Below are 26,762 nucleotides of genomic sequence, written 5' to 3' on the forward strand. Positions count from 1 at the left end.
GACCTCTCCTGAAGTCGTCAGGACCTCGCCTGAGTCTTCAGTTGTTCGACCTCGCCTGAGTCTCTTCAAGGTCGCCTGAAGCTCGTCGCCGACCAAGTTTGGGTCTACACCCCTGTTTCCAACAACTCTTTGTAATGACTAGAAGAAACCTAGCTCTAGCTAGCCAAACTCTCAATTAACCTGGTTTGAGTACGCCAACCCTCAATTATCCCGGCTTGAGTACACCGTCAAACTCACAAGTTTGAAATACAACTAACGAAAATAATTAAAGCACAAAAAGAACAATCTTACAACCCTTTATTAAACCACTCTTCAAATTGATGAAGATGAAGATTCGTGAAGAAGCGGTGTAAGAATAGAGCACTCTTTCTCGCTGAATCAATCAAACTTCCATGAAAAGCACACCGAGAAGAAGTTGAACGAGGCTCAGGGATGATACCCCCCCCCCCCCCCCCACCCCACACACAAGATCCTAGATCATAAAGATACTCTACTTCTTATGTAATTACCTTTTCCTCTTCTTGTTATCTCTCTTGTTTTCTCTTTTGTTATCTCTTCTCTAATATGATCTTCAATTAATTCCTCTTATACAGGCCTTGATAGAATAGGAAATATATACTCTAATCACGGTTTCAATAGGAGATTAAATCAATCAATGAACAACTGAGATTAAATATGAAAATATGGAAATCTGTAAAAATGCATCTTTCCTGTAATCCATCAATGACTTGGCTTGACTATCAATGGGGTCTCTTGACCATCGATGGTTCAAAGGCTAAAATCAACGTTTGTGTTGATTTTTGCATCATTTTGAACTGTAACTTGTTCGTACCTTTTTATACCTGAAATATATCATCTCACAAATATACAAGTGGCTAATGAGAGTTTGTTATTAATCAAACAAGAGATATTGTATGAACAATGTTCTGCACGAACAACATTCTAACACTTAGATCTTCTCATCTTGGCCTGTCGCATCATCTTCAGTTTCGCATTCCTTCTTGCACTGCAAGAGGCTTCGGTTCAAAAGTAATTCCCCACACTGTTGAACTCTAATTGTGTTTCAATTAGCATAGATAGCCATTACAGGAGATTTGATAAAGGTAAGGACATGAGGTATAAATGATATAGCAACTCATACGTTTTTAATTAACCTATGGGAACGATTCCAATCCTAAATTTTATACAATTAATCGAGGAATCGTTAATTCTTTTTCTATGTCTCTTTCGATTTTATTTTGCACTCATCCAATGGTTGAGATTAGAGCTTATACTGCAGTGAATCCAGATTCAGTTATGGCAATAAATGCCATTATTAAAGAGTGTAATAGATTTGTCTGTCATTAAAGAGTGCAATAAATACCATTATTCTTCAAAAAACAAACACCTTACATAACTGAATCTGGATTCACTGTAATAATGTCATTATTCTTCAAAAAACAAACACCTCACATAACTGAATCTGGATTCACTCATACGTGTCTTCGTTTTTTCAACTGGAAATCCTCACCCTATATATGAGTGAATTCAGATTCACTGTAGTGAATCCAGATTCACTGCAGTGAATCCAGATTCAGTTATGTGAGGTGAAACTGGATTCGCTGGAGTGAATCTGGATTCATTGGTTGTTTGTTGCCCCTATTTATTGCACTTAGTATAATAATGGCATTTTCATATGTGAACATGTGCTATATAATCAACCATGCATTTGACAAAAAAACCTATCAAACATTTGTAGGATCTTTCACTACTTCCCTCGTGACCACCATTTCACATGTAGGCTAACTAGACCATATCACTCCTATGGACGTCTGTGGATTAGTTTGACTTGATCACTTCAATTGTAGCCTTCGGGCTTAACATTAGACTTTACTTTTTCATGGACTATAAGCTAAGTTTTGATACTATTTGTTGAGGAGGCCAATCTAGAGTTAATTGGCTTAAACAGATAATATGAATAATTCAAATGCTATAAATGCTAGGTATTTTTCTCAACTCTTATCTTAAGCTCATCACTTCTTCATATCTTATTAGATGTTGGACTATACTCATATTTTAATAACCTCAATACTAGTGCCAAGGGAACACCAATATGTAATTAGAATCGATAAAATCACAAATGAAGCAATAGGTCCAGTTAACTTAAAGCAATACTTGTTCAACTCTCTTTCTCTGTATAAATGGAATAGATGGATATTTTTGTTTATATTACAAACATAAACACAAAACAACAAGAAATTTCAACCAAGACTAGAAAAATAGAGAACAACCAACTATAAAAATATATTAACCATATTTGCTAAGGTAAAAACTATTGCAAAAACAAATATCTGTAATGAGTTTGCTGGAAACAGGCTCTAGAATATCTCTTCATATTCTCCCATGTTTGAACCGGTTATTTCAGTTGACGAGCCCGACTCATCAATACTTGGTCCACCATACAGATGTTTTACCCTTAAGTCGGTAGATCACTGACTTAACCTTCCAATATTTTGGGATCATTGTGCATCACAAATTCTTTCCATATTTCACCAATCAAAGAAATCCTTAATATGGAGTTTCTTGTTGAAGATTGGTAGTGTTGGAATAGTAATAATATGCCATTGAATATCAAATATATTTTATGTAATAACTTTGAATATTAATAAAGATTTTATTGTTGCACATATGATTTGGATATCATTTCTATAATTGTTATAGTATCCTTAGAAATTGTTTTCATTAGATCATGCATTGTGATGTGTCATTTGCTTAGAGATGTGATCTAATTTAGATATTTCTTAAACATATGTTTAACCTATAACTAGTAAATGATAACTTAGTTATATCATGTTATTATGCACGACAATGAGCGGGGTGTGGTGGTGGGTCTTAACGACGGGGAATGGAAATTCCCCAAGTGTATGTCATAAGCACATATGTGTTAAGCACTAGACCATATTTGAATTCTTTGTGACAAGTCACCTAGGAGATGAAGAATTTAGATTGTTACATGGTCCTTTTAACTTGATGATATTGTTATTTTTAATTTAATAATTTAGTGCGCTTTGATGTGATGGTTAAGTTTGTTTAGCAAGCGCTACACAACCTGAAACATTTGGTTACTAGATTTTATTTAGGAAAATGATGAATATCTAGATAGGATCCAATAAGCTCATTATACTAAGGGGGGTTATTCATTGGTGTAATTTGGGGGATAATGAGATAATTTTTGGAACATCACTTTTTGGTGTTATTCATTGTGGTAATTGGAATTGGAGTCAACTTTGTGGTGTTATTGGTTTGTTGGGGTAATTGGGGGACAAATACTCCACTTTCCCCTAAATTACACCAACTATATAAAGATCCCATCCACCCCTTCCTCATAATTACCCCAAATTTACCCCATCCTCCATATTAGAACAATGTTGTTCCACTTTGAAGACAATTGGAATAATTTTAAAATATTTTTGTATTACTAAACTAATACATGCTAATTATATTATAAATATATGATATGATACATAAAATATAACATATATTAATATTTTAATAACATAATTTAATAACATATATTAATAATATTATATAATAGTAATTATAGTATAACATATTTATTGTAATATTATATAATATTTTAATAACATATATTTATAATATTATGTAATATATTATTATATAATATTAATTAGTAATTATAGTATAACATATTTATTATAATATCATATAATAATTTAATAACATATATTAATAATATTATATAATAACATATATTAATCTTTTAATAACATTTATTAATATTTTAATAACATATATATAATATTTTAATAACATATATTTGTTGGCCTTCTTGTTTTGATGATGTTTAACAAACAATTTACCACTAATGTTGTTTGTCTAGTGTTTGTGCATTCCTATGTTTTGTAGACAAACAACGTAGTTGGAGGTTGGATGGACTGAGCCTACACGATCATATCAAGAGGAGGTTGGCGGAATAGTGGAGTGAAGTATTGCATTCAAGTTCAAGATCTAAGTTTTAGCTTCATCCGCAAGTGTACCAAGATAGAGCTTCGTTGAAGATCACAAGCTTGGGTATATTTAGTTTAGGTTTTTATACTTGTGTGTTGATACTTTAAGCTCATATTATTCACACACGTATTTGTTGATTTTATCAAAATATAGGTGTTTTTGTGAAAATATTATTTTATTAGTTTACAGACTTTAATATCAGTTTATACATAGTTTATAAAGTTTATAAAATCATTTTGTAGAGTTTCAAAAGTTTGTTTAAATCAAATGTCAAAACATGTATGTTTCGTTTTCATGTTTTTGGACATATTTGAAAAATGATGGGTTTTCACTATTGGGGAATGCAATTCCAAAAATTCTTTTTGTAACATGTTTATTATCATGTTTATAAACATTTTCCAAAGTTTCATAATTTTTGGAATTTATTTGTTATTTTTAAAGGCACTTTAAAAATCAGTTTTCCAGCATGAACAGTGCCTGTGCATGTTTATAAGTCGACTTATAAACCCTGACAAGTCGACTTATGAACTCCTCTAGAAAGTGCATTTTCTCCTCTGCTAAGTCGACTTATAAAGCAAGGCAAGTCGACTTATATAAGTCGACTTATAACTTTTTATAAGTCTACTTATGAAGTGTTGCACAGTTATGTATTTTTGACCAGTTTACAAAATAAATTATTTCTCTCAAATGGGAAGTGATATTTAATAAATTCCTTCTCTAACATGTTCATATACACGTTTAGAAGCTTCCCTAAAAATTTTATAATTTTTGGAGTTAATTTACTGTGTCAAATTGATTTTAGAAAATCAGGTGTTTCAGCAGTTTTTAGAATATGAAATATCTGTATTCAAATATTTATTTCTCATAAATGAGAAGTTATATTTCAGAAATTCTTTTTGTAAAATGTTTATTTACATGTTTAGAAACATCCCTCAAAATTTCATAATGTTTAGAGTTGATTTACTATTTATAACTGATTTTACAAATCCAGATACGCATAATTTTCAGCATCTGCCAAAAAGTGTATATGTCATAAGTCGACTCAAAGTCGACTTATCAGAGAGCCGTTGCACAGTAACGGCTAGTTTTCTGTTTTGTTTGTTTTTGGGTTTTTGGTCATTTCCTTGGGGTTTTGGCTGATGTCTTGGGTTATTATAAATACCCCATTGCATTTACCTCTCCCATCCAACAAGAACAACAAGAGAAAAGTTTTTTAAGAGGTTTACAAGTTTTGTTTAAGGGTTTAGTGTTTGTTTAAAAAGCTTTTAAGCATTTACAAGAGTTTGATTTGTGGAGCAAATTTCACAAGAGCAAGTGGAGATCATCCTTAGTGTTTGAGCATTCATTCTTCTCCCTCTCTCTTGTCATCTATAGAGAAGTTTCCTTAAACTCAATTCTAGCATTTTATAAGTTTGTTCTTAATTTCATAAGCTAGATTTCATATTGAGTTTATATTGTTTTATCTCTTTGTTCACACACAACCTATTGAGCTTATTGTATTTACATTCATAGTATAATTTAGGATTGTGGGTTTGTGACATTGAGAGTGAGCTTAATTGAGTTCTCATCTTGTTTAGAGAACAATCAATTGATTTATATTGTGCTTAATTGTGAGGATTCACTTGTAATACACTTGTACACCGAGAGAAGTGCGTGGTGAGAGACGGGGTCGAATCCAAGAGGAGTGGCGTCGGTTGACGTGCCTAGGGAGAGGTTGTAACCGAGCACTTGAGGAGGAGGACACGGGCTAGGACCAACACTTAGTGTGTGAGGTGTGATTGCATAGTGATTGTATTGTGAGGTGTAAACGTTGTTCGGGTGAACGTAGAAAACCCGGTTGTGATAGTGGAGATCTCTCGGGTGAGCGTAGAAAACCCGGTTGTGATAGTGGAGATCTCCTCGAGGTGAGGAGCGGGGACGTAGGTCGTGGGGACCGAACCTCGTAAACATATCGTTTTGTTTGTGATTGCATTGGCGTTCTTATTCTTGTTTTCATATCTTATATCGCCTTTGTGTATTGCTCATCATATTACCCTATCACTTGTGTAGATTGTTTATTTTACCCTTGTGTTAGTTCATATATCCTTGCTCATACATTTGTAATATCTCATTGCTAGGATATATCCCCTGTTCATATTGTTTATCCTAGCTCACATATCTTGTTGTATTTTATACTTGCTAGGATAACTTATTAATTAGTTTTAATTGGCATTTAATCGGATTAGATTAGCATAAGACCCTAATCACCCCCCCTCTAGGGTCTAACAATTGGTATCAGAGCTTGGTGCTCTTTGATTTAAGGTCTAATCGCCTTGAGTTAAAGATCCAAGTTAGTTTTTGTGCTAATCTAATTTTGAGCTTTATTTGTATCTTGCTTGCCTTTTTATATTATGGATATGCATGGTTTAGGTTATGCCATTAATATTGCTCCTAGATTAGATAATTTCCCATATGCCCAATGGTGTGTTAGATTTAAACTTTTTGTTCAATCTAAACACTTTGATTTATGGGAAATTATAGATGATGCTTATATTATGCCCACTTTGGAGAAATCCAAATGGAATAAGAATGATCATCGTATGTTTACAATGAACAATATTTTGTTAGAATATTTGCAAAATGCTTTTAATTCATCTATGTCTAACAAGTTTGTTCATTTTGATAGTGCTTACACCTTATGGATATTTATAGAAGCACATCAAGGAGACTTGGAGGCGATCCGACAAGCTTTGGAGGATCCCGCTTCAAGTTCATGTGGAGCATCATGCACACGGCCACTAGGCGATAGCCCTAGTGAGGTTTGCGAGTTCAAATCTATATTGTATAACATATTATATTTTTGTATAAATAAAATAATGTATTATATTAAATATTATATTATTAAAATATTATATTAAATATATTAATATTATATTATATTAATTATTATATATAGTATAGCATGCTAATATAATATAATACAATACAATATAATAATTAATAATAGTAATTTGTAAGTATAGTACAATATATTATATTTTAATATAAAGTAAAATAATATTTATATTATAATAATATACTAAATAATATACTAAACTAATTGGATAAGTTAATTTAGAAGTAATTAATAGATAAAATTATATTTTAATAAGGTGCCACATCATCAATTATCCCACATGACTTGTCAAATCAAATGCTGAAATTATCTCATTATCCCACTTTATCCCATTTTACCCCACCCAAAATATCCCAAAGGGGTAAAATTGTTCCATTAGAACACTTTTCCCCTTTGGCCCCAATTTGTCCCAACCAATAACCCCCCTTAAGTTAATTTATTATGTATTCCTATGAAATTATAAAATTTCCACCGATGGGTGGTTTTGGAAAATATATTTTAAAATTTTATTTTCTTATATAAAAATAAAATATTTTGATGTCTCAAAATAATTTTTATTTTTATTTATGGGTGTTATAGCCATTTTAGTGATGGAAAATAATCTCTAATCAATGGCTGACAAGTATCCTACATTATGCATAATCAAGTCAACATCTCAAGATAATTAGAGGCCCCACTCAGTCGACTCGACGCGCCGACATCTTACGAGGATGACTCAAAAGGCGTCACGTGTCGACAACCCGAAAGGCGTTACATGTCGACGATTCGAAAAGTGTTATGTGTCATCCACTAGTTAAGCCAACTGCTTAATCACTCCATTCGACTGACTAATCGGCCGACACCCTGCGAGAGCGACTCAAAAGGCGGTACTTCTCGACCATCCGATGAGTAGAAAGGCGACGAAATGTCTCAACCTTGAGTCACCTCACGTGCACTGGTGACCAATCACCTCACAATAAAAATCATTAAATGCATTATGGGTGCCACCTTTCCATTGCCGCCAATAGTATTTATGATACATCAAACCACGTCAGCACCGCATACCCCTCTATCACTTCGCATTAAATATCGAAGTAACATCTTCTCCACTCGTCGGCTGATACCTATAAAGCTGAGGTTGACGTGATCGTCATCCCATACTCGGCCTAAGTTACCATTCTACTCTCCTACCACTACTATAAATAGAGATATTTTTTTAATAACAAGGATAAGTTTTTTACTACTACTCTCTGTGCTTTAGAACTACTACAGTTCATTTTACTTCTCCACTCAAGCAAATCATTGACTTGATCATCGGAGGAACAATCGGGGAACCCAACCCCTCCCTCTTACGATTTGTTAGTTGTGCAGGGTAGAACAACTTACTCAAGAACTAGGCATTCGGAGGGTTAGAGGACCTTCGTCAATTTAATTAATCCTTCCATTTGACAATTTGATACCATACATCAACAATGGTAATTACAATTTAGGCATGAGCAAATAGGTGAATTGCCCTGGTCACAAGAGTTGCCTAAAATAAATGATACTAGAGGAGACTGAATATAATATATATTATTTATAAATAATTAATCCTATATCATGAAAGAGTTTTTATGGATAGTTGATCGGATATGGATTTGACTAAATTAAAATTATTAATTTGATTAATAATTGGTTCTCGATATGAGACCCAATTGGTCTTAATAATGTCATTAGAAGAGGTTTGCATGCAATACAATTCTATTTCAACGCTTAATTGTTATGGAAAGAGTATTCAATCTATAATTGTTATGGAAAAGATATTCTATCTTTAATTGTTATGGAAAGAGTTTTGAATACTTAAGAATTGTTTGAAATTAAAATATATAAGGCAAGTCTAATCCTATATGTAGGGTGCATATGTGGCCTTATGGAAGGAACAATACAGAATAACAGAAAACAAATAGAAAATTAAGAACCTATCTCTCATTATTTCTCCTCTTCGGTAATGGATGGATTTCAATTGGAGGTTTTTTTCTTGAAGAAGCTATTTCAGATTGATTTTGGGACAGATTATTGAAGAAATCCGGAAAGCATTTTAGTATTCTTCTAATTTTTAATTAATTTTGAATAGTAGTCATGATATGCATATTCTGCTTGTTGCGTATCATGTTTTCCAACAAATAGATCAATCTTCATCTTGCATCCTTCAGCATTATAGTTCTTTTGTCCTCGACAGCCTTTACTAACACGAATATTTGTGATCATCGTTGCTGGATTCATCCTATGGAGTCGGATCTTCTCTTTGGTGACCATCATGACCAATACAATCTCAATTTTGTTTGAGGTCCAAGCGCCTACTAATGCAAGTCAGTTGATGGAGGCTTTAGTCTCTCGTTCAAATCCTTAGAGCTTGGATATGGTAATAGGAGCTTTGTCTGCCATCAAAGTTTAGGGATACGTGGTTATGAGACCAATTGACAACACATATAAGTAAAACATCGAAATCCAGCAAAGAAGTCTTGTATCCATAAAAAAAATCTTTGAACACGTGAAGAAAATAATGTCGAATCACAAAGTAATATTAATGACGAATTTATCAATAAAAAAATAATATTAACTCTAGGGTTTATAATTCTTCCTCTTAAATAGAAATCATAACTCACTCCGGGTAAATATAATTTACTAAACACATAGAAAGTATCAAAATATACTTTGATAAACTCAAGGAAACAAATCAATCAAATTTGGATAGATTTCAAATTGATTTCCTATCCAAAACTGACTCTAACTTCATTACAAAAAAAAAAAAAAGAACCTAAGAAGGATCCTAGATCAAAATCTTCAGTACATCTAGTAAAATTTAAGGATCTATTTGCTTGTATGGAAAAAAAATTGTAGGACTAAATGCTATACTCAGAATTAGTTTTAAATTTTTGGTTTGTAACATTGTAATCTGAAAAGGTAAATGAAGTTATACTCTGTAGAAAGACCGTAGTAAACATGACAACCAGCATGACATGAGCGCTCCAAAAAAAGTATTTAAAAAAGTAAAAATCTACTACATCAACCAAATCGTGTAGTTTTTTCTACCATTGTATCAGCTAAATACTAAATTTATATTGAAAACATATTTTCCACAGTAAAAGTTAGATATTTGAAGAATGAATTAGAAATTGATTTTATGCAACAAATGCTAATTGCTAAAATATTTTCTATATTTTACATTTTTAGCAACCACTTCTTAATGGCTTTGAGATAATTTTAAGGATAAGCTGATAATCATAAATACTTGATGCATAATTTAAAAAAAGACTATATATCATAAACCAGCCCCTTAACTTTGGACGATCAATCAGATAACCTCACATCAAGGTTATCGATAGCGGATAGCGTCGCGTAGCGGTGAGGCATCGCTAAGGCAATTTGGGGCTATTGCAATAAAATAGCGGCAAAAAGCGTAAAATCAAATAACGGTATAATTTAGATATGTTTAAATACTAAAAAAAAGATTAAAGAGAAATCTAGAAAATCTAAAAGTACATATTTGATGATTTAAAGAGATCCTAAACATGAAATAGACATGTAATCGTCACATAATACTAAAGACGACTGGAAGAGAAGTAAAAGAGTCGTCGTCTTCAAGAAGATGAGCTAAGCAGTGAGAAGACTGTCCTAAGAGGAGCTCACGGTGAAGGAGGTGAGAGGAAGTGCTGAGTTAGGTGCCAGAGGGTATGAGAGACGGCGGAAGCACGCTGAAAATCGTGGAAGGTAGTGGAATGCAATGGTTAAAAATCAGATTTAATTTTAAAAAAATAAACCCCAAACCGATTTTAAATAGCAGTCAAAAAGCGGATTTTGCACGCAATCGTCCGCTATTTACCATTAGGGCGCGCTATTGGCCGCTTTTACGAATGAAAAGCGCATATTCCTCAATATGTCACCGTTATTGGACGATAGCGTAGCGTGAAGGGACCAATAACGCTATTAGCATCGCTATTGTGGGGCTATTTACCGCTATTTATAACAGTGCCTCCCGTAACTTTCAAAATATCATAAAAACCCCCTTAAGCTAGGAGTTTTATAGAAAACCCCATTTAAAATTTAAGATTTTATCAAATACCTCAACAGTGGTAACCAAAGTTTTCACTGGCAAAAATATGCCTCTACATAATTTTACCCAGTCATGTGAAAATTGTGAGTTTCAGATATTTAGTCTGTTAGAGGGATTTCGTGATAAATTCTTAAACTTCAATGAGATTATCTGATAACCCCTAACGCAAAAGGGTTTTCTGATATTTTGAAAGTTATAGGAGGTTATTTGTTAGTGGTCCAAAGTTTAGGGGGCTTTCTAATATATTTGCCTTTAAAAAAATTCCAAATACAAAGATATTGGGATTATTACATAGAATCTTTTGTTCTTTTTTTTTTATTTGAACTTTTATTTTTTTTGCGCAAGCAAATTGCCTTTGTGACCGCATCATGCCAGTATCCTATTGTATTTCCCATGAATCTTACATAGTCAACAATTAGGAAAAGACTAACCAATAGCAAATATGAACTGACTTTTATTCTATATTTTAGAAAAGGCTAAACACACATGAGCCATGAGGTTCGTATTTACCCATGACAACCCACAACCATCACCACCCAAGTATATGGTGCGTACCGCATCGCACCTTTGAGTTGGAAAGCCAAAAGGATTCTCCCTTCAATTGTAGCTGCAATCTCACGTGGTCATCTTGCACCCACCGAGATGACCGAAAAGAATAGAAGGCATATATAAATTATTAAAATTAAATCATACTTGCAATATAGGATAGGAAAATGATAGGGGCACACCCCCAACCACACCTCCAACCACATCCCCTTTCTCATTTGCTACAGTACATCGGGCCCCACATGAGATTTTAAAATTTTAAAATCCCATGTGGGGCCCGGTGCACTGTAGTAAATGAGAGAGGGGATGTGGTTGGAGGTGTGGTCGGGGCACATTTAAAATCACATGTGGGGCCCGGTGCACTGTAGCAAATGAGAGAGGGGATGCGGTTGGAGGTGTGGTTGGGGATGTACCCCTAGTGTCACCCTATAGGATATGGTCAATAGAGGATGACTAGCTTTTAATTTGAAAATCAGGGAGAGGTGATATATACTATTATGTTTATTATTAGGGCAAGCTTATTACTGTTATTGTTGTCGTTGAGCCGTACACTTGGTTCCAATTTTATCCTTGATAATTATGCACTTAATAGGTTAATATGTTACATAATCTTAATATATTAATTTTTTTCTCCGAATTATGTAGTCGAGAATAATGCTGCTAAATTCCATATATTGATTGGCTTTCCTTCCAATAATGACTATTAATTACTAGGAATTGAAGAGAGCTAAACACTCCACTCTTCGATTAAGGATTCACAACTTCTTATCAATTCTAGGAAAAACTCTCTCCTTTTATACTTGGAAGATATCAATATTCTTAGGGGCTGTTTGGTTCGTTTTTTTAACTCGGTGGAAAAGTTTTACACCGCTTTCACATCAGATTTTTCGTGGCCATGTAGGATATAAGCTTTCCGTCGGTTTTTTCCCATCTTTGGTTCGCTAGAGTTGAAGAAAGGAAACTCGGTGAAAATCGCCGCCACATCAGATTTTTTTCTCTTCCCCAATTCCTTCATCAACCTCGTGAAATCGACGAAAACTACAGTCACGTCAGCTTTTACCATATAAACAAAAGTTTTCTCTTTTTTTCCATGCGAACCAAACACAAGAAAAATAAATACATTGGTTTTTCACCATTTTTTTGTACGAACCAAAGCGAAACAATCTATTTCTTGGAAAAATTTAGAAAACTCAAAACTTGTGTTTTTGTACATAGAAATGCATTTCCCTATATCTAGGAAACGAACCAAACAACCCCTTAATAAAAAAAAAATCAAGGATCAAGCAATAATAGAAAAAGAAAAGGAAAGAAAGGACCGCGATATTTATGCAAGCAAAGAGAGCATGATATCTTTTTTTACCGCAGAAAATTGCACCCTCTTGGTAAAAATATTGTCAGGTGGGATCCAATCTCACCAATAAATTTCGGTACTCACCACACAAACTCGTCTGAAACGTGTTAAAGATCTAGAGCCCATATCTCACCCCATCGTCCCCAACTTCCCCACCCGGTACATTAAAATAATTGCCCGTCACTCAGAAGGATCTCCCCATAATTCTCCCCATTATCCACTGCAGTCTCACTGTAGCCATAATCACATTCTTGTCCAAAAGCGGTTAACAATTTAATATTCAGCCCATCCTCGATTCAACTCCGCCTGCTGCGTCCATTTCACGCAGTTCACACGTTTCATTTGCCCCCGCGACCGCGGAAATTTTTTTTTCCAAATCGAGCCAAAATTAGCAAAAATCCCCGCCCCCACCTCCAAAAAAAAAAAAAAAAATCTCAAAAAAAGCAAGCCATGTCGTCTTCCTCCTCTCGATCCCCTGAGCTCCGGCGGGACTCCATCTTCAACCGATGGGTCATCTTCTCTCCGGCCCGATCTCGCCGCCCCTCCGACTTCAAATCTCACTCAAACCCTAACCCTAAAAACCCTAACCCTAGTTCTTGCCCCTTTTGTATTGGCCACGAGAGCGAGTGCGCTCCAGAGATCTTTCGATTTCCGAAGGGTTCTAGCAATTGGAAGGTGAGAGTCATTGAGAATCTTTATCCGGCGCTGAAAAGAGACGAGGGGATAATATCGGATCCGGAGAGACTGGATCCGAAAGGGTGCGTGGTTGCGGGTTTCGGGTTTCATGATGTGGTGATTGAGAGCACGACGCATTCGGTTCATTTGCCGGATTTGTCGGAGGCGGAGGTGGGGGAGGTGGTCAGGGCGTATAAAGAGCGGATCTTGCAGCTGAAGCGGGTTGGATCCGTTAAGTACGTGCAGGTAATGCAAATTGTGCAGTTTGATTTTTTTCTTCTTCTAATTTCTGCGGGTTAGATGGTTGATTATGGTTAATTATATTCTGAGTTAACGTTAATGTACTTAGATTTATTGATGAACTGTTTTGGAACCATTAGAAATACTTCTAAATACATTAAGATTTCAGACATCTAATTTCCCTGCTTCGTTTCTTGTTATTGAAAGTAATATTATATGATTTGGTTCTGCATATTATGTGTTATTTAACTGATCTATTTGGTCTAATAACCGGTTAGATGAATTGGATTCTACATCTCAACTTTAAGGGCTGTTTGGTTCAACATGAAATAGACATACAGCGGTAAATGTTGCTACAAATTTCTATTTGTAATATTTGGTTTCCAACAAGGTAATTGTTTATGGTAATTTGATTTACATTTTGTTAAAAAAAGTTGCGCTGCAGACAAACTGGCTGCAACAAATGTTAAGTTTGCCTTGAAAAATATTTTATAAAAAAATTAATTCCACGTCATCAAATTAGTGAATTCCAACTCGAAAAATGCAGATCATTTTACATTTGCTGAAAAACAAACACTGACTACAATGAATATGCATTCCCTACAACAACAACAACAACAAAAATCTAACAAGTTTGCAACTAACCAAACATTAGAGTTAGATTTGGAAATATGCTGACCACAAAAAATGTAGATATCCAAACAGTAAATTTGAGGTTTATTTCCTGCAACAAACGTAGCATGCATAATTTCCTACATGCTACATTTTACAATTGCAATCTACCAAACAACCCCTAACTGTGCTAGTATGAGTTGCTATTGGAATTGGATCATTTCTATTATGAGATGCAAGAAATAAGCTTCTATCAACTCCCCATTGAAGGAATTTTTTGGACTTCCAAGTTAACTGCATCACTTATTAGTGTACTCTAGGTGCAATAGAAATAAAGAAATCAAGCTTTTTTTTATTTTACCAAATTACATTTGCAAGAAAGAGGGAGATGACATGGGGTAAACTTTCTGTTATTTATAAGATAATTAAGGATTTAAGGTGGTTAAATTGTGTTATTTACAATGAATAACCTTGGTGGCCTTTTAATCTACTTGTTGAGATTTGTCCATGGTCAGTTAACGCTTTTAGTTTTATTTTGTATGAGGTTCATATATTTAAGCCGAGTTCTTTTTCTTTTTCCTTTTTTCCCTTTTTAATGCATAATAGGTGTTTAAGAATCATGGTGCATCTGCGGGAGCATCATTGACTCATTCACACAGCCAGATGATTGGTCTTCCAATAGTTCCTCCATCAGTCTCTTCTCGGCTTAAAAGTATGAAGGAGTACTATGATCGAACTGGGAAGTGTGGCTTGTGCGAGGCTCTATCCAAGGATATTTTGATTAATAAGTCAACACATTTCTTTTCCATTGTTCCTTTTGCAGCTACATATCCTTTTGAGATTTGGATTGTTCCTCGAGATCACACATCGTATTTCCATGATATAGATGAAGAGAAGGTAATTTTTTCCTTCACTATATGATTACACTATTACTTCTGTTGTTAATCCATTGTAGCTATCTACTATTTGCTCACTCCTGAGACAGTCATCGATGTTAATACATTATTAGAACTAGTTGGGTATTAGTATACTAGTAGATATGGGAAAATTAAGAACATTTTGTCAAGCGTCAAGTGGTGATACAAAATGACTTCTTGAGTTCAATATCAAACCATGTAGAATTGCAGATGAAGCAAGTCAGACATAACCTCATCTCAAAGCAAAATTGGTTTTGTAATTTTTCATTGCTAGTACAATTATTATAGTTAGTAAGTAGTGTTTGACTCTTGATTAATTATCATTTATTTGGTTTTGTTCAGTTTATTTGGCATAGTTTGAGTTAAGAATATTTTGTTCAAAGTGTCAACAGCAACCCTATTTACATGTAGTAGAGTCCTTGGAATGAAATTTTATGAATATTCAGTATCAAAGAGGAGAAACATTACTTGTTGTGTTACATGTTTTACGAAGCAATGTTGGGTGTGAAATTCAATTGAAAATGTGAAACCCTGATCATTAAGTTACTGAATCTTATCCAGATCAATTGTTTCTTTTTTCTTCCTTTCTCATTTCCCTTTCAGCTTTCTCCCCATTCCCCCTCTCCCTTCTTCTAAAACCCTAGTCTGCAACCTAAATCTCTCTAGTTCGATATCCTATTTAGGGGGAAATATTTCACAAGTTCTTAAGATGGGGTATAGTAATCTGTTGATCACTTGATCTATTTGTTTTTACTCTAATTTCAACGTAAAACAAAGTCTGCTAAGTTGATATTGGAGCCTTAGTTTCATTAAAATTTCCCTTCGGTTGCACATTGACCTTTTTAAGATTTTCATGGAGCCTGAATGCAGTTGTCGCCTGGTGTCTGTTAAAGAAAAGGTCTTAAGGATTAATTTAATATACCGCCTAATGGACACACCCTCTTGTCTATACTAGCTTGCTAGCTATCTTGATCTTCTTACCTCACCCTTTCTCATTTCCAGCTTTCTGTGTCCTGACACCAATTATGATCTTAGGAATTTACTTACTTGATACACAATCATGAAATACCATCACGCACAAACAACACCCATATCTTACATCAAACTAATTTCTGCAAAGGAGAATACATGTTTTGTTATGCTAATATACTACTGGAAAGATTATGCTCGAGATGGCTTTGTTTTGCTGCATGCCCCATAGCCATGGCACATAAGGTCATACTAACCTCTGATACATTATGATATTATACACTATATGTATGTATGCATGCATGCGTGCACGCATGAGTATGAGTTGCCACCTCATTTAGCAAAACTATCTACAAACAGGAGTGGTGTGGTCCACATGCTCCGATGTGACTATCATGAGAAGTCATATCACTAGTCTAATTTGGTGTAGGCATTTTTAATCGGATGAGCTGCCACTGCTGCTCCCACTTTTTACCATGCACATAGATACATGCATAATTTCCACTGTCATATCATATGCTTGCATGCCTCATACTTTGAACTGTTGGATGTTTGCGGACAGGTTGTAGATTTCGGTGGTTTGTTAAAGCTAATGCTTCTTAAGATGTCGAGTCAGTTGAATGACCCACCATACAACTTCATGATCCACACTGCGCCATTTGAATTACCGTCCGATCACTTACCTTGCGCTCACTGGTTCCTTCAGATTGTTCCTCAGTTGGGTGTTACCGGGGGATTTGAAATGGGCAGTGGATGCTATATTAATCCAGTATTTCCAGAGGATGCTGCAAATATCTTGAGGGAAGTTGATTGTTCGCAGCGGTGAAAGTAATAGATGCAAATATCTTGACAGAAGTTGATTGTTCGCAATAGTGAAGGTGATAGAACCTTCTTTCTTTGTGTTGTATAGGTATATCCCATTCAGAGAATAAAGTAAAAGAAAAAAGCTCACATCATTGAGGGGAATAATGTTTGTTGGAAACGTCTTTGAAGCACAACCTTTTCTGCAGTTGTTCTTGCAGTCTTCGAAGCTTTTAAGAATAATGAGAGAATTATCCTGTGGAATTGCTCTCCAGACCCATGGCAATTTATAGTTGCCTTGGAAAGGATTAAAAAGGAAAAAAGATTATCTTCCTTGGAGAGGATTAAAAAGGAAAAAGATTATCTTCCTGAGACGACGATGTATACTTGTGTTGAAAATAAAAAGATTTGTCTTCCCTGAGATAATACAGGATTCTGCTTTAATAAGCCTTGATGCGACGACATCGTCTTGTTGTAATATCATTAGTTCTTGTTGCCATAAATAAAAGAGTGAAAATGATATCTTCTGAAAGAATTTACTTTGCTCAAGGATGAAAGCTATCATCTATTCATTAGGCATAACTAAAGGGATACCGTGAAGTAGCTATCATTTGTGGGTGCAGCTTTTTTTATTCTGTTGCTGAGTTGAGTACAAACCTGAAATTATGGCCGTATGTACAAAAGTAGTAACAAGAGAAAAGCTCAAAGTGGGGAGTTTAAACTCTAAAGCACAAACCATCCTTTTGAGGGTCACTGAGATCTATAAGCAAATACAGCAGCAATCGTGAAATTCTTTTTGCAGAAATGGGGAGGGAAAAAAAACCATGATATATCCAGCAGCTAACTCTGCAGACAACTATACATTTTTCTGCAACAGCTTTTGCTCTACAAACACATACATTGTGCTTCTTTCTTTACTGACGTGTACTTTACCTTCCTCCGGCAAATCTTCCAAAACTAACTTTCTCGCGCAAATGATACGAGCTTCAACTACTGCTGCAACAATGTGAAACTGATTTAATACATCATTATTTCTTCAGACTGGTATTCAATAAGACTTTCTTCCCGTATGGATGATTCCGGAGTGCAGACACATGAGGCTTGATAGCCTCCACAAGAGTAGCATAAAGAGCTCCCTGAATTTTTTTAAAAAAGGGAAAGAAAAGAAAATAAAGATAATGAGATAGTATTGCAAAAATAATAGGGTTAATGGCACAGACACCCTTTAGTATCATTGTTTTGAACTTTCTACCCTGGTATTTTCATTTTTGCAGATGGTCCTCCAAGGTGAAGCCTTTCTGACCCTTTTACCTAAGTGAAAATTTGGCAGATATTACCCCTGGGTAAAATTAGCGAGTATACCTGAGGGTACAAGAGTTAAAAAATAATAATCACCCCCGATGTCTCCTGCTAAATTGAAACTACAAGGGGAAGTAAGTTCAAAACAACGATACTACAGGAGGTGATCTATCCACAAGTAGCCCAAAAAAAAATATGCCGATTAAATGATACGAGTATTATACCCTGCATAACTTGAGAGCTGACTGAATGACATAATTTCCATAAGCATCTTGTAGTATTTGGAGGAATTGAGGAGAGTTCATCAATTCGCTAATAATTTTAGCACGATATTTCTCTTCTGCAAGTTTTAAGCATTTTTCCACCACATTGCTGCTATGCTTTTGTGTCGACAGAATGCCATAGTTGCCTTCTAGTTGGTCCATTATAGCAGTAATTACCCATAGTACCTTTTGATCAAGGATATATTGCACTACATAATTTCTGCAAGATTTGCCAGTATTAAACCCAGAAGCACAGTGACAGAAACTAAAAGGGATAAAAAAAGATTCCAATATGAAAAAATTTAAGTGGAAGGCCGAATATTTACCCAAAAGGATCTTGAGAAAGAACAAGTGAAAAAGAAGATATCTCAGACATTAGCCTGGTTCTCTGATCACCATATGAATACTGCACACACTTTTGAAGCACACAACAACCTTGACGATCCGTCGCAATTTCAACACAATGAGAAATTGCAGCATCAAAAAGGAACTGTAAATGAAGAAAGGTGCATTTTCAGTAAGGGTCAAGAAATGTAAATTCCTATGTGTTTAATGTTCTACTGCACTGGGGAATACTATCTGCCATCTGAGCCTAAAAATTAACCCACAAATGGTAATTTTACACGGCAATAGAAGTTCAAAAATAAGTATAATGTAGTTATTAGCAATTTGTGATCACCTGATGAGAGTAAGCACTGATACATTCCTTGACTTGGCAAATGTTATGTAATAGTTCAGTAAGCAAAGTGCAAAAAAAAAAAAAAAGAAAAAAAAGAAAAGAAAAGAAAAAAATCAGTACCTGCAAGACTACAGATAAAAGTCCTAGAAGATCTGGAAAAAATAGCACCAATTAAGTTGGGTTTCTGAAGTCCCTGATTTCATCTTTAGAACGTCATGATTAAGTATTGAACATGAGAACACATGAATTTCACGATATTTCTTTGAAAGTCTGGATACACTTGGGAGTATAACATCAGATGTAAGTTTACCAAAATTTAATATGATATCCAGTTGGAGCAGTTACGTTTTTTATCCGTCTTTTTGCCTCAAGGAAATTCCTAGCATTTACATATTATGCTTGAAGCTTTACGCTTATGAACCATTCAGCCTTGATATTCATAAGCTTTTTTAAAAATTATTCTATCCAAATAGTCATCTCTTTATAGATTAATGTACTTCAGTTTCAAGTTGAGGTTCTATGTGTAAACCGTTGTCATTACAAATCTGAGTTGTCATTCTTGGGCATGCTTTTTCAGGACAAGAAAAAGTGTACACAAGCATTATATGATAGTTTCGGAAGGTAAAACAGCACAAACTGGATTTAGGGACAAAACAAAAGATGTAACTTTTCGTGTTGAGTTCTATATTGTACAATTAAAGCCTACCTCATTCTGTTCAGGCGAAAAGTATTGCAAGCAGTGCTGTGCAACATGATTTCCATTGATGTCCTTCATCAAAGAAATTATACCACACTTCAGAGAGGAGACAACCATGTACATTTGCTCTGTGGTTTGGAGAGTTTTTATCACTTTTTGAACGACACGGGTTCTGCATTTGGTGGCAAATACAATCAATAGCCAATTATGAGAAATTGTAAGAACTTTTAGCCAGGGTTAATTGCATAAGAACTTTTAGGGTTAATCGCACACAAACGCCTTGCACTGTCGCCCTCTGGAACTATTTAATCCTGCATTTTGATTTTTGGCAGATAGACCCCGGAATGAAATTAGTTTGACTTTTTAACTCATATACTCACTAATTTCACCATCTGGTAATATTCGCCCAGGGTAAAACGGGCCATAAAATATTTCACCCAAGGGCCCTATCTGCCAAAATCAAACTGCGCGGTTAATAACTTCCGGAGGGCAATATTACAGGGGTCTATGTGCAATTAACCCAAACCTTTATTACGGTTAATTGCAGGGGTACACCCTATATTATAGGGGTGTTGCAACATGACAACCCGATCTAATGGGAAAATAATAACCATCTGGGGAGTTTAGGGGTGTGCGTGCTAATAGAAGTGACCATACTCTCATAATACAGGAGGTGTCTTTGTTTATGCTATGATGCAAAAAGACACTTACCCATGCATGCTACTGGAGATCCTAAGAAGCGTTTTCTTCTCTCTCGTAATGGCATCGATTATCTGCATTCTTTGATCCTCACTACAGACCTCAAGCAACTTTTGTATAAGATAGTTCCCAAAAGGATCAACCACGAGCTCCACAATGTGATCAATAATCTCAAAGAAAATGATATTAACATCTTCCAAACTACCATCTATCAATTTTCTCTGCAAGAAACGGCAACCATATTGGTCTTTTGCCAAAGAGTAAATTCTTCCAATAACTTCATCTATGGAACTGTTAGGATGAATTGAATCTAAACTATCAGGAGAGGAACTTCGTGAGCTTTCACCATCCAACTTCAAGTATTCATAGTTCATAAAGGAGTTGGATGTAAGAGATCTCAGTGAATTCACGCCATGTGTCCGTGTCAAAATTTTTTCAGGAACATATTGTTTCCCAACTTTGTCCGAAACTTGATGCTCAGATAAATTTTCGTCACTATCAAACTGGCTTCTGCAAGGAACTTCTCCGCCCTCAACTCTTCTGAATGAACTCTGAGGATGGTATTGCTGGAGGCCACTACAAACAACATTATCATTCCAATACAAGTTTGGATCACTTAAAGGCTTAATAGCTGAGTTCATATTCTTTCCATATTGAAACATCACTGGTCTGTGCTTGTGAAGCTGATGTTGGTATAAATACTGCTGCTGCAATCTATAAAACCTTTCTTCCTCCAAATTATTCCATGTTAAAGATTGGCCAAGACACCGAGGGGGCATAAAAGTTGCAGCTCGTGAATCAAAGAACTGCTGCTGGTATGCATGCACTTTGGGATTTATAGTCATAGCCCTTAAATCACTTGATATCTTCTCTGGCTGTTGCTTCTTCAATTCAAGTCCGTTATTCACGGGAAAATTCAAATTGCTTCGAGTATCAATATTGATTCCATTTAAATGTTGATGCAACGATGAAATGGACATTTCTATATTATCTGAGCCACAAAGAGCCTGTGAACTGTTCAAGGAACTATTATTTGGAGAGGCATGAGCAAGTTTAACAAATGAAGGATTGGTTAGTTTTGCTACTACACTGTCCTTGAAGCCCATCTTATCAAATGCCAAGTTCAGTTCATCTTGTTCACCATTAAAGCAATGTGCATCTTGACCAGTACTACTTCTAAGCTTCCAATCAACTGAGATTTCAGGTAAGCTCAAGCCACCAAACAAACCCGTGTTTCCTTCAATTTCCGCAGATTGAGTAGAATCGTACAAGTTTGTGAACTTGCTCGAAGGATAAGGTGATTTGTTCTTCTCGTCGATTGAAATTGATTCTAAAACCGACGAGGGATCAACAGGAATAGGATCTAATGTCGCACTTGGGATTTCTCCAAGAAGCATCTCAAATTCATCATACTCAGTTGTTCTTCCTCCTCCCATGCTTTAAAAGCCAGTTCATTCAACAATGCAGATCTACGGGCTGCAGATATCAAGGACAAAAGATCATAAAACTATCAATTCAACAGTCAAATGCAGAAAAAGAAAAGAAAATTGGAGAACATAAAGCATCATATGAAAATTTTCTTATAAATAAAAAGCGCGCAGTTGATGACCCAACCAAAAAAATTAAGGACAGTGACTCATCAGCATCCGAGGACCAAACAAAAGAACATATGCTTGATACTCTAAATCCAAACAAAAAACCACCAAAATTGGATTACTAAGAGACATCAAAGGATCAAACTAAACCGCAAAAACCCCAATCACACGCACCCAAATCGCATAGACGCTGGACCCCGACTATCCCCAAATAAAACCGTATGCATCTCAATTCTCTCCAAAACAGAAAACCCAGAAGAACAACAAATAATAATTCAGCAAAAACACCCATAAAAATTTCTGCAGAAACAATTGCATCAAATCTAGAAACCAAAAGAACGCCGATGGATGACGATGATAGAACTCACCGCCGACGAGACAACCCAAGGCGTTGAAGGGGAAAGGAAGAACAAAGGTGCGACCTTTAATGCAAAGACTGAAACTTTATGAGATTTCAGGAGATGCTAATTTTGGGAAATTCTGTGTGAGTGAGTGGAGAGATTGATGAGGGTCGAGATGAAACAAGGAAGAAATTGAAGAGGAAAAGATTGGAGAGAGAGAGAGAGAGAGAGAGAGAGAGAGAGAGAGAGAGTTTCCATTCAAAAAGGACAGCAGGCCATTCTCTGTCTTTCTTCTCTTTGCTTCTCTCTCTCTCTAGAGCTGCAACTTTTTTCCTCTCTCTCTCTACTGATCTTAATTAGGAGTTTGTTTCCTAACGTATAAAGAGTTAATTTGGTCATATAATATACTGTGTTGGTTGAGATGATATCTATTATGTCATGCGAGGAGCATATCATGCAATTGCATGCATGCATGCATGGGATTTTTGTGGGGGTTGAGATTTTGGGTTTGGTTGGATTTTGGTTTGGGTTCGGAGAGGCTTCGAGAGTAAGCCATCTGCCCTCTAATTTATATATTGGTTTTGTAAGGAGAAAAAAAAAAAATCACTTTCATTCTTTTTTTTTTTTGGGTGGGTGGGTCTGTCGGAGTGGGGGCATTTGTGTAATTGAGTGTTTATGCAAGCAAGAACCAACTCCTTAACTTTTGCCTTGTTTTTGGGGCGCTTGTCCATCTATTTAGGATTAATTGGATCATTTGGTTACTGTATTTATCTTTTGATTTCGTGTTCATACTTATACTTAATTTATTTGCTTGGGTGATCAGTCGTATAATTAAATTGCAAATAGATTGTTAGTTACTTTTAAGGCTCTTTGTCAATTTGACTTGTATGTTTCCATTCGTCATTGAGCAATATAACTTACTCACTATATTGCAAGTTAATATTTTCAAGAAAAAAGAATATCAAATACAGTATAATAACCCAACACAATTTGTTTGATATGTCATAAATTTTCATTTCTAGTGATTAAGTCATTACGCATATGATAAAATTTGTTTTGTCAAATGATCAGGAGCTTTTCATGTCACGTCCTTGAAATATATTATGTTAATTGACGTAAAACATTAGTAGTGATCAACAACCCAATTAGTATTTAATTACCTGATCAGCTATCCAAGCAATTAAAACATAGGTATGAGCATCCAATTAAGTGATAAAAATACAGTGACCAAGTAACCTAGATTAATTAGGTTAATGACACTTTAATTGTTGGAATAGTAATAATATGCCCTTGAACATCCAATATATTTTATGTAATATTTTTGAATATTAATAATGATTTTATTGTTGCACATATAATTTAGGTATTATTTCTATAATTGTTATAGTATCATCAGAAATTGTTTTTGTTAGATCATGTACTGTGATGTGTCACATGCTTGGAGATGTAATCTAACTTAGAGATCTTTTAAATTCATGCTTAACCTATAACTAGTAACAGATAACTTAGTTATACCAGGTATTTATGCATGACATTGACACGTGAGATATGGTGGTGAGTCTCAACCACCGGGAATGGGATTCCCCTGGTGTATGTTAGTAACACACATTATGATGTGTATAGCATTAGCCTATATTTGAATTCTCTAGGACAAGTCATCTAGGAGATGAAGAATTCAGATTGCTAAATGATCCTTTTAACTTGATGATATTGTCATTTTCGATTTCATAATTTAGTATGCTTTGATGTGATAGTTAGGCTTGTTTAGCAAGCACTACATAATATGAACATTGGGTTACTAGATTTTATTTAGAAAAGTGATGGATATTTAGTTAGGATCCAGCACGCTCATTATGATGAATTAATTTATTATGCATTCCCACGAAGTTATAAAATTCCCGTCGACAGGTGGTTTTGAAAAATATATATATATATATATATATATATATATGTTCTTATAAAAAATAAAATATTTTGATGCTTAAAAATGATTTTTATTTACGTTCAGGGGAATTGCAATTTAGGCATGAGCAAATAGGTAAACTGTCATGCTCAAAAGAGTTGCTTAAAATAAATGACACTGGAGGGGACTGAATATAAGATATTATTTATAAATAATTAAATGATACTGGAGGGGATTGAATATAAGATATTATTTATAAATAATTAATCTCATAATATGGAAGAGTTTTTATGAACAGTTGGTCGGATAGGGATTTGACTATTAAATTAAAACTATTAATTTGATTAATAATTGGTTCTCAATATAGGATCCAATTGGTATTACTTATGTCATTATAAGAGGTATATATGCAATACAATTCTATTTCTATCCTTAATTGTTATAGAAATAATATTTTATCCTTAATTATTATGGAGAACATTCTATTGTTAATTGTTACAGAATGAGATTTGAACAATTAAGAATTGTCAGAATTTAACATCTATAAGGAAAGTGTAATCCTATATAAGGTTCATATGTAGCTTTATGAGAAGTACTAAATAACAGAAGAGAAATAGAATTTTGAGAACATATCTCTCAGTATTGCTCATTTTCAGTGACATATGAATTTCAATCAGAGGCTTTTCTCTTGAGGAAACTTTGAAATTTTTAAATAGATCTTGGGAGATAGATTTTTCAGGTAAATCTTAAGAGATGGATTACGAATGATCACATCATTCTAGGTATTCTTCTAATTTTAATTAATTTTGTTTAATTGACACATGCATATTTCGTCTTGTTGTATGTCATGTTTCCAATATTAATACCGTAAGAAAGCATTTGTTTGGGTGAAGGAAAAAAAAAGTAATAATATGAAGATTACACAGTATACACTCAGCACCAGAGTTGTTTATTTTATTGAAAGTGTTTGTAAGAGTGAAACCTAAAAATATCCATGTGATTTAGTGTATATTTAAGCTCTACTGAAAAAAATTGTAAAAGTTATTCTCAAATCTTAACAATGGATAGTATTCACAATTCAGATATATTATTCATTAACATATCTAATTTTCTTTCTTTACGCCATATTTAATCCTAGTTTTAGTAATGGTTTACTTTTTGCAAATAAATATTGTAATCGCTTACCAACATGTATCCACATTCGTACTTGTAAAGCAATGTGACTTCCATACTTTTAATTTAGGTTTTGTGTGTTATATATAAAAAAATTACTTTAATTTTAGTGTGTCTACCGCTCCCTCGAAGTTTCATTGATTTTAAATTTAGGTACCCTGAAGCTTGACATCTATCCAAAATAATACCTCAAAGCTTCGTCCTTTTAAACTTTTGATTACATCGATCGCCGTTAAATTTGCCCCAACTACCCTTTCTCGTCAATTTTTACTTTCAACTTAAGTCTTCTCCTTTATTTTCTTGTGAATGTTGTTAAACATGGTTATTTTCACTACAGCTCAATACCAAGTTTCATTATTTTCGATTAAAGGAGAAATGGAAAATTTTGGAAGGATTTCTTATTTAGTTTGGCTATTAACATTCCTAATATTTTTCACGTGATAATCATGTGACGTCTTTTAAAGAGAAAGTTCTGAATAATGATGCATCAAAATGTACCACGTACAGTTAAATTTTTTTTTTTTGAGCTGAAAAGCAGAGAATAAATTTCCCTGCTCAAAATATATTCATATATGTACTGAAGAAGAAGTCTAAACATGTACAAACTTACAAAACTTACAAAAAAGACTGAGTTTGGAGGAACAAGAAGAAAGGAGTCGATAGGGAGCGGACCTTGTCGTCACCTATCATGACTCTTCCCCCTTGTACCTACCTCACAGTAGGGAGAACCCCCCAGAAAAACAAAAGCAAACTAATCACTGGCTGAAAACAATCTACCGCCCATAAAAGCACAAAGGCGTCAAAAAGAACGTAAAGGTTTAAAAATCCCACAAAAGAAGGAGAAGAGGAAACCAGTGCCACCAAGAGAAAGCTTGCATTCCTCAACTTTACCAACACCTGTTGATGATAGGGAACCTACTGAAGAAAAACAGCTGCACACCCCGATTGCCCCAGGCGACATCTTAATCAACTAGGAAGTTTTCATCCATGTCCGCACCTGCTTTTTTCTTCGCAATTTCTTGGAATTGTAACTTGAGAGCAGCTCTG

General features: G+C 34.7%; 2 protein-coding genes across 3 annotated transcripts; one reads left to right on the forward strand and one right to left on the reverse strand.

The window, feature by feature from the left end:
- Nucleotides 13,083-17,598, forward strand: LOC109848170 (ADP-glucose phosphorylase). 2 transcript variants are annotated; one of them, XM_020417544.1, is made up of 4 exons: nt 13,083-13,773; nt 14,986-15,091; nt 15,203-15,276; nt 16,828-17,598. In XM_020417544.1, exons 1-4 carry the CDS (start codon nt 13,303-13,305, stop codon nt 17,089-17,091), a joined length of 915 nt encoding a protein of 304 aa, XP_020273133.1. In that variant the 5' UTR covers nt 13,083-13,302; the 3' UTR covers nt 17,092-17,598. The 2 variants fall into 2 exon arrangements, with proteins under 2 accessions (XP_020273133.1, XP_020273132.1); XM_020417543.1 differs by having other exon boundaries at nt 13,158-13,773; nt 14,986-15,276.
- LOC109848169 (pumilio homolog 12-like) lies at nt 17,317-23,162 on the reverse strand. The gene is made up of 6 exons (XM_020417542.1): nt 22,667-23,162; nt 20,716-22,179; nt 20,014-20,176; nt 18,955-19,118; nt 18,590-18,848; nt 17,317-18,202 (listed from the first exon to the last, which is right to left on the reverse strand). The coding sequence occupies exons 2-6, from the start codon at nt 22,137-22,139 to the stop codon at nt 18,095-18,097; spliced, it is 2,118 nt and encodes a 705-aa protein (XP_020273131.1). The 5' UTR covers nt 22,140-22,179; nt 22,667-23,162; the 3' UTR covers nt 17,317-18,094.

Source organism: Asparagus officinalis, chromosome 7 (genome assembly GCF_001876935.1).
Source record: "Asparagus officinalis chromosome 7, Aspof.V1, whole genome shotgun sequence".
Classification (NCBI taxonomy): Eukaryota; Viridiplantae; Streptophyta; class Magnoliopsida; order Asparagales; family Asparagaceae; genus Asparagus; species Asparagus officinalis.

What these genes read in the sequence shown, in the direction of transcription:
- LOC109848170 (XM_020417543.1), top strand. Translation starts at nt 13,303, where the DNA reads ATGTCGTCTTCCTCCTCTCGATCCCCTGAGCTCCGGCGGGACTCCATC. An exon ending in GATCCGTTAAGTACGTGCAG is followed by an intron (nt 13,774 to 14,985) that starts GTAATGCAAATT and finishes AATGCATAATAG; the next exon opens with GTGTTTAAGAATCATGGTGC. An exon ending in ATGATATAGATGAAGAGAAG is followed by an intron (nt 15,277 to 16,827) that starts GTAATTTTTTCC and finishes GTTTGCGGACAG; the next exon opens with GTTGTAGATTTCGGTGGTTT.
- LOC109848169 (XM_020417542.1), bottom strand. Translation starts at nt 22,139, where the DNA reads ATGGGAGGAGGAAGAACAACTGAGTATGATGAATTTGAGATGCTTCTT. An exon ending in TTTCGCCTGAACAGAATGAG is followed by an intron (nt 19,119 to 20,013) that starts GTAGGCTTTAAT and finishes CTTCATTTACAG; the next exon opens with TTCCTTTTTGATGCTGCAAT. An exon ending in CAGCTCTCAAGTTATGCAGG is followed by an intron (nt 18,203 to 18,589) that starts GTATAATACTCG and finishes AAAAAAATTCAG; the next exon opens with GGAGCTCTTTATGCTACTCT.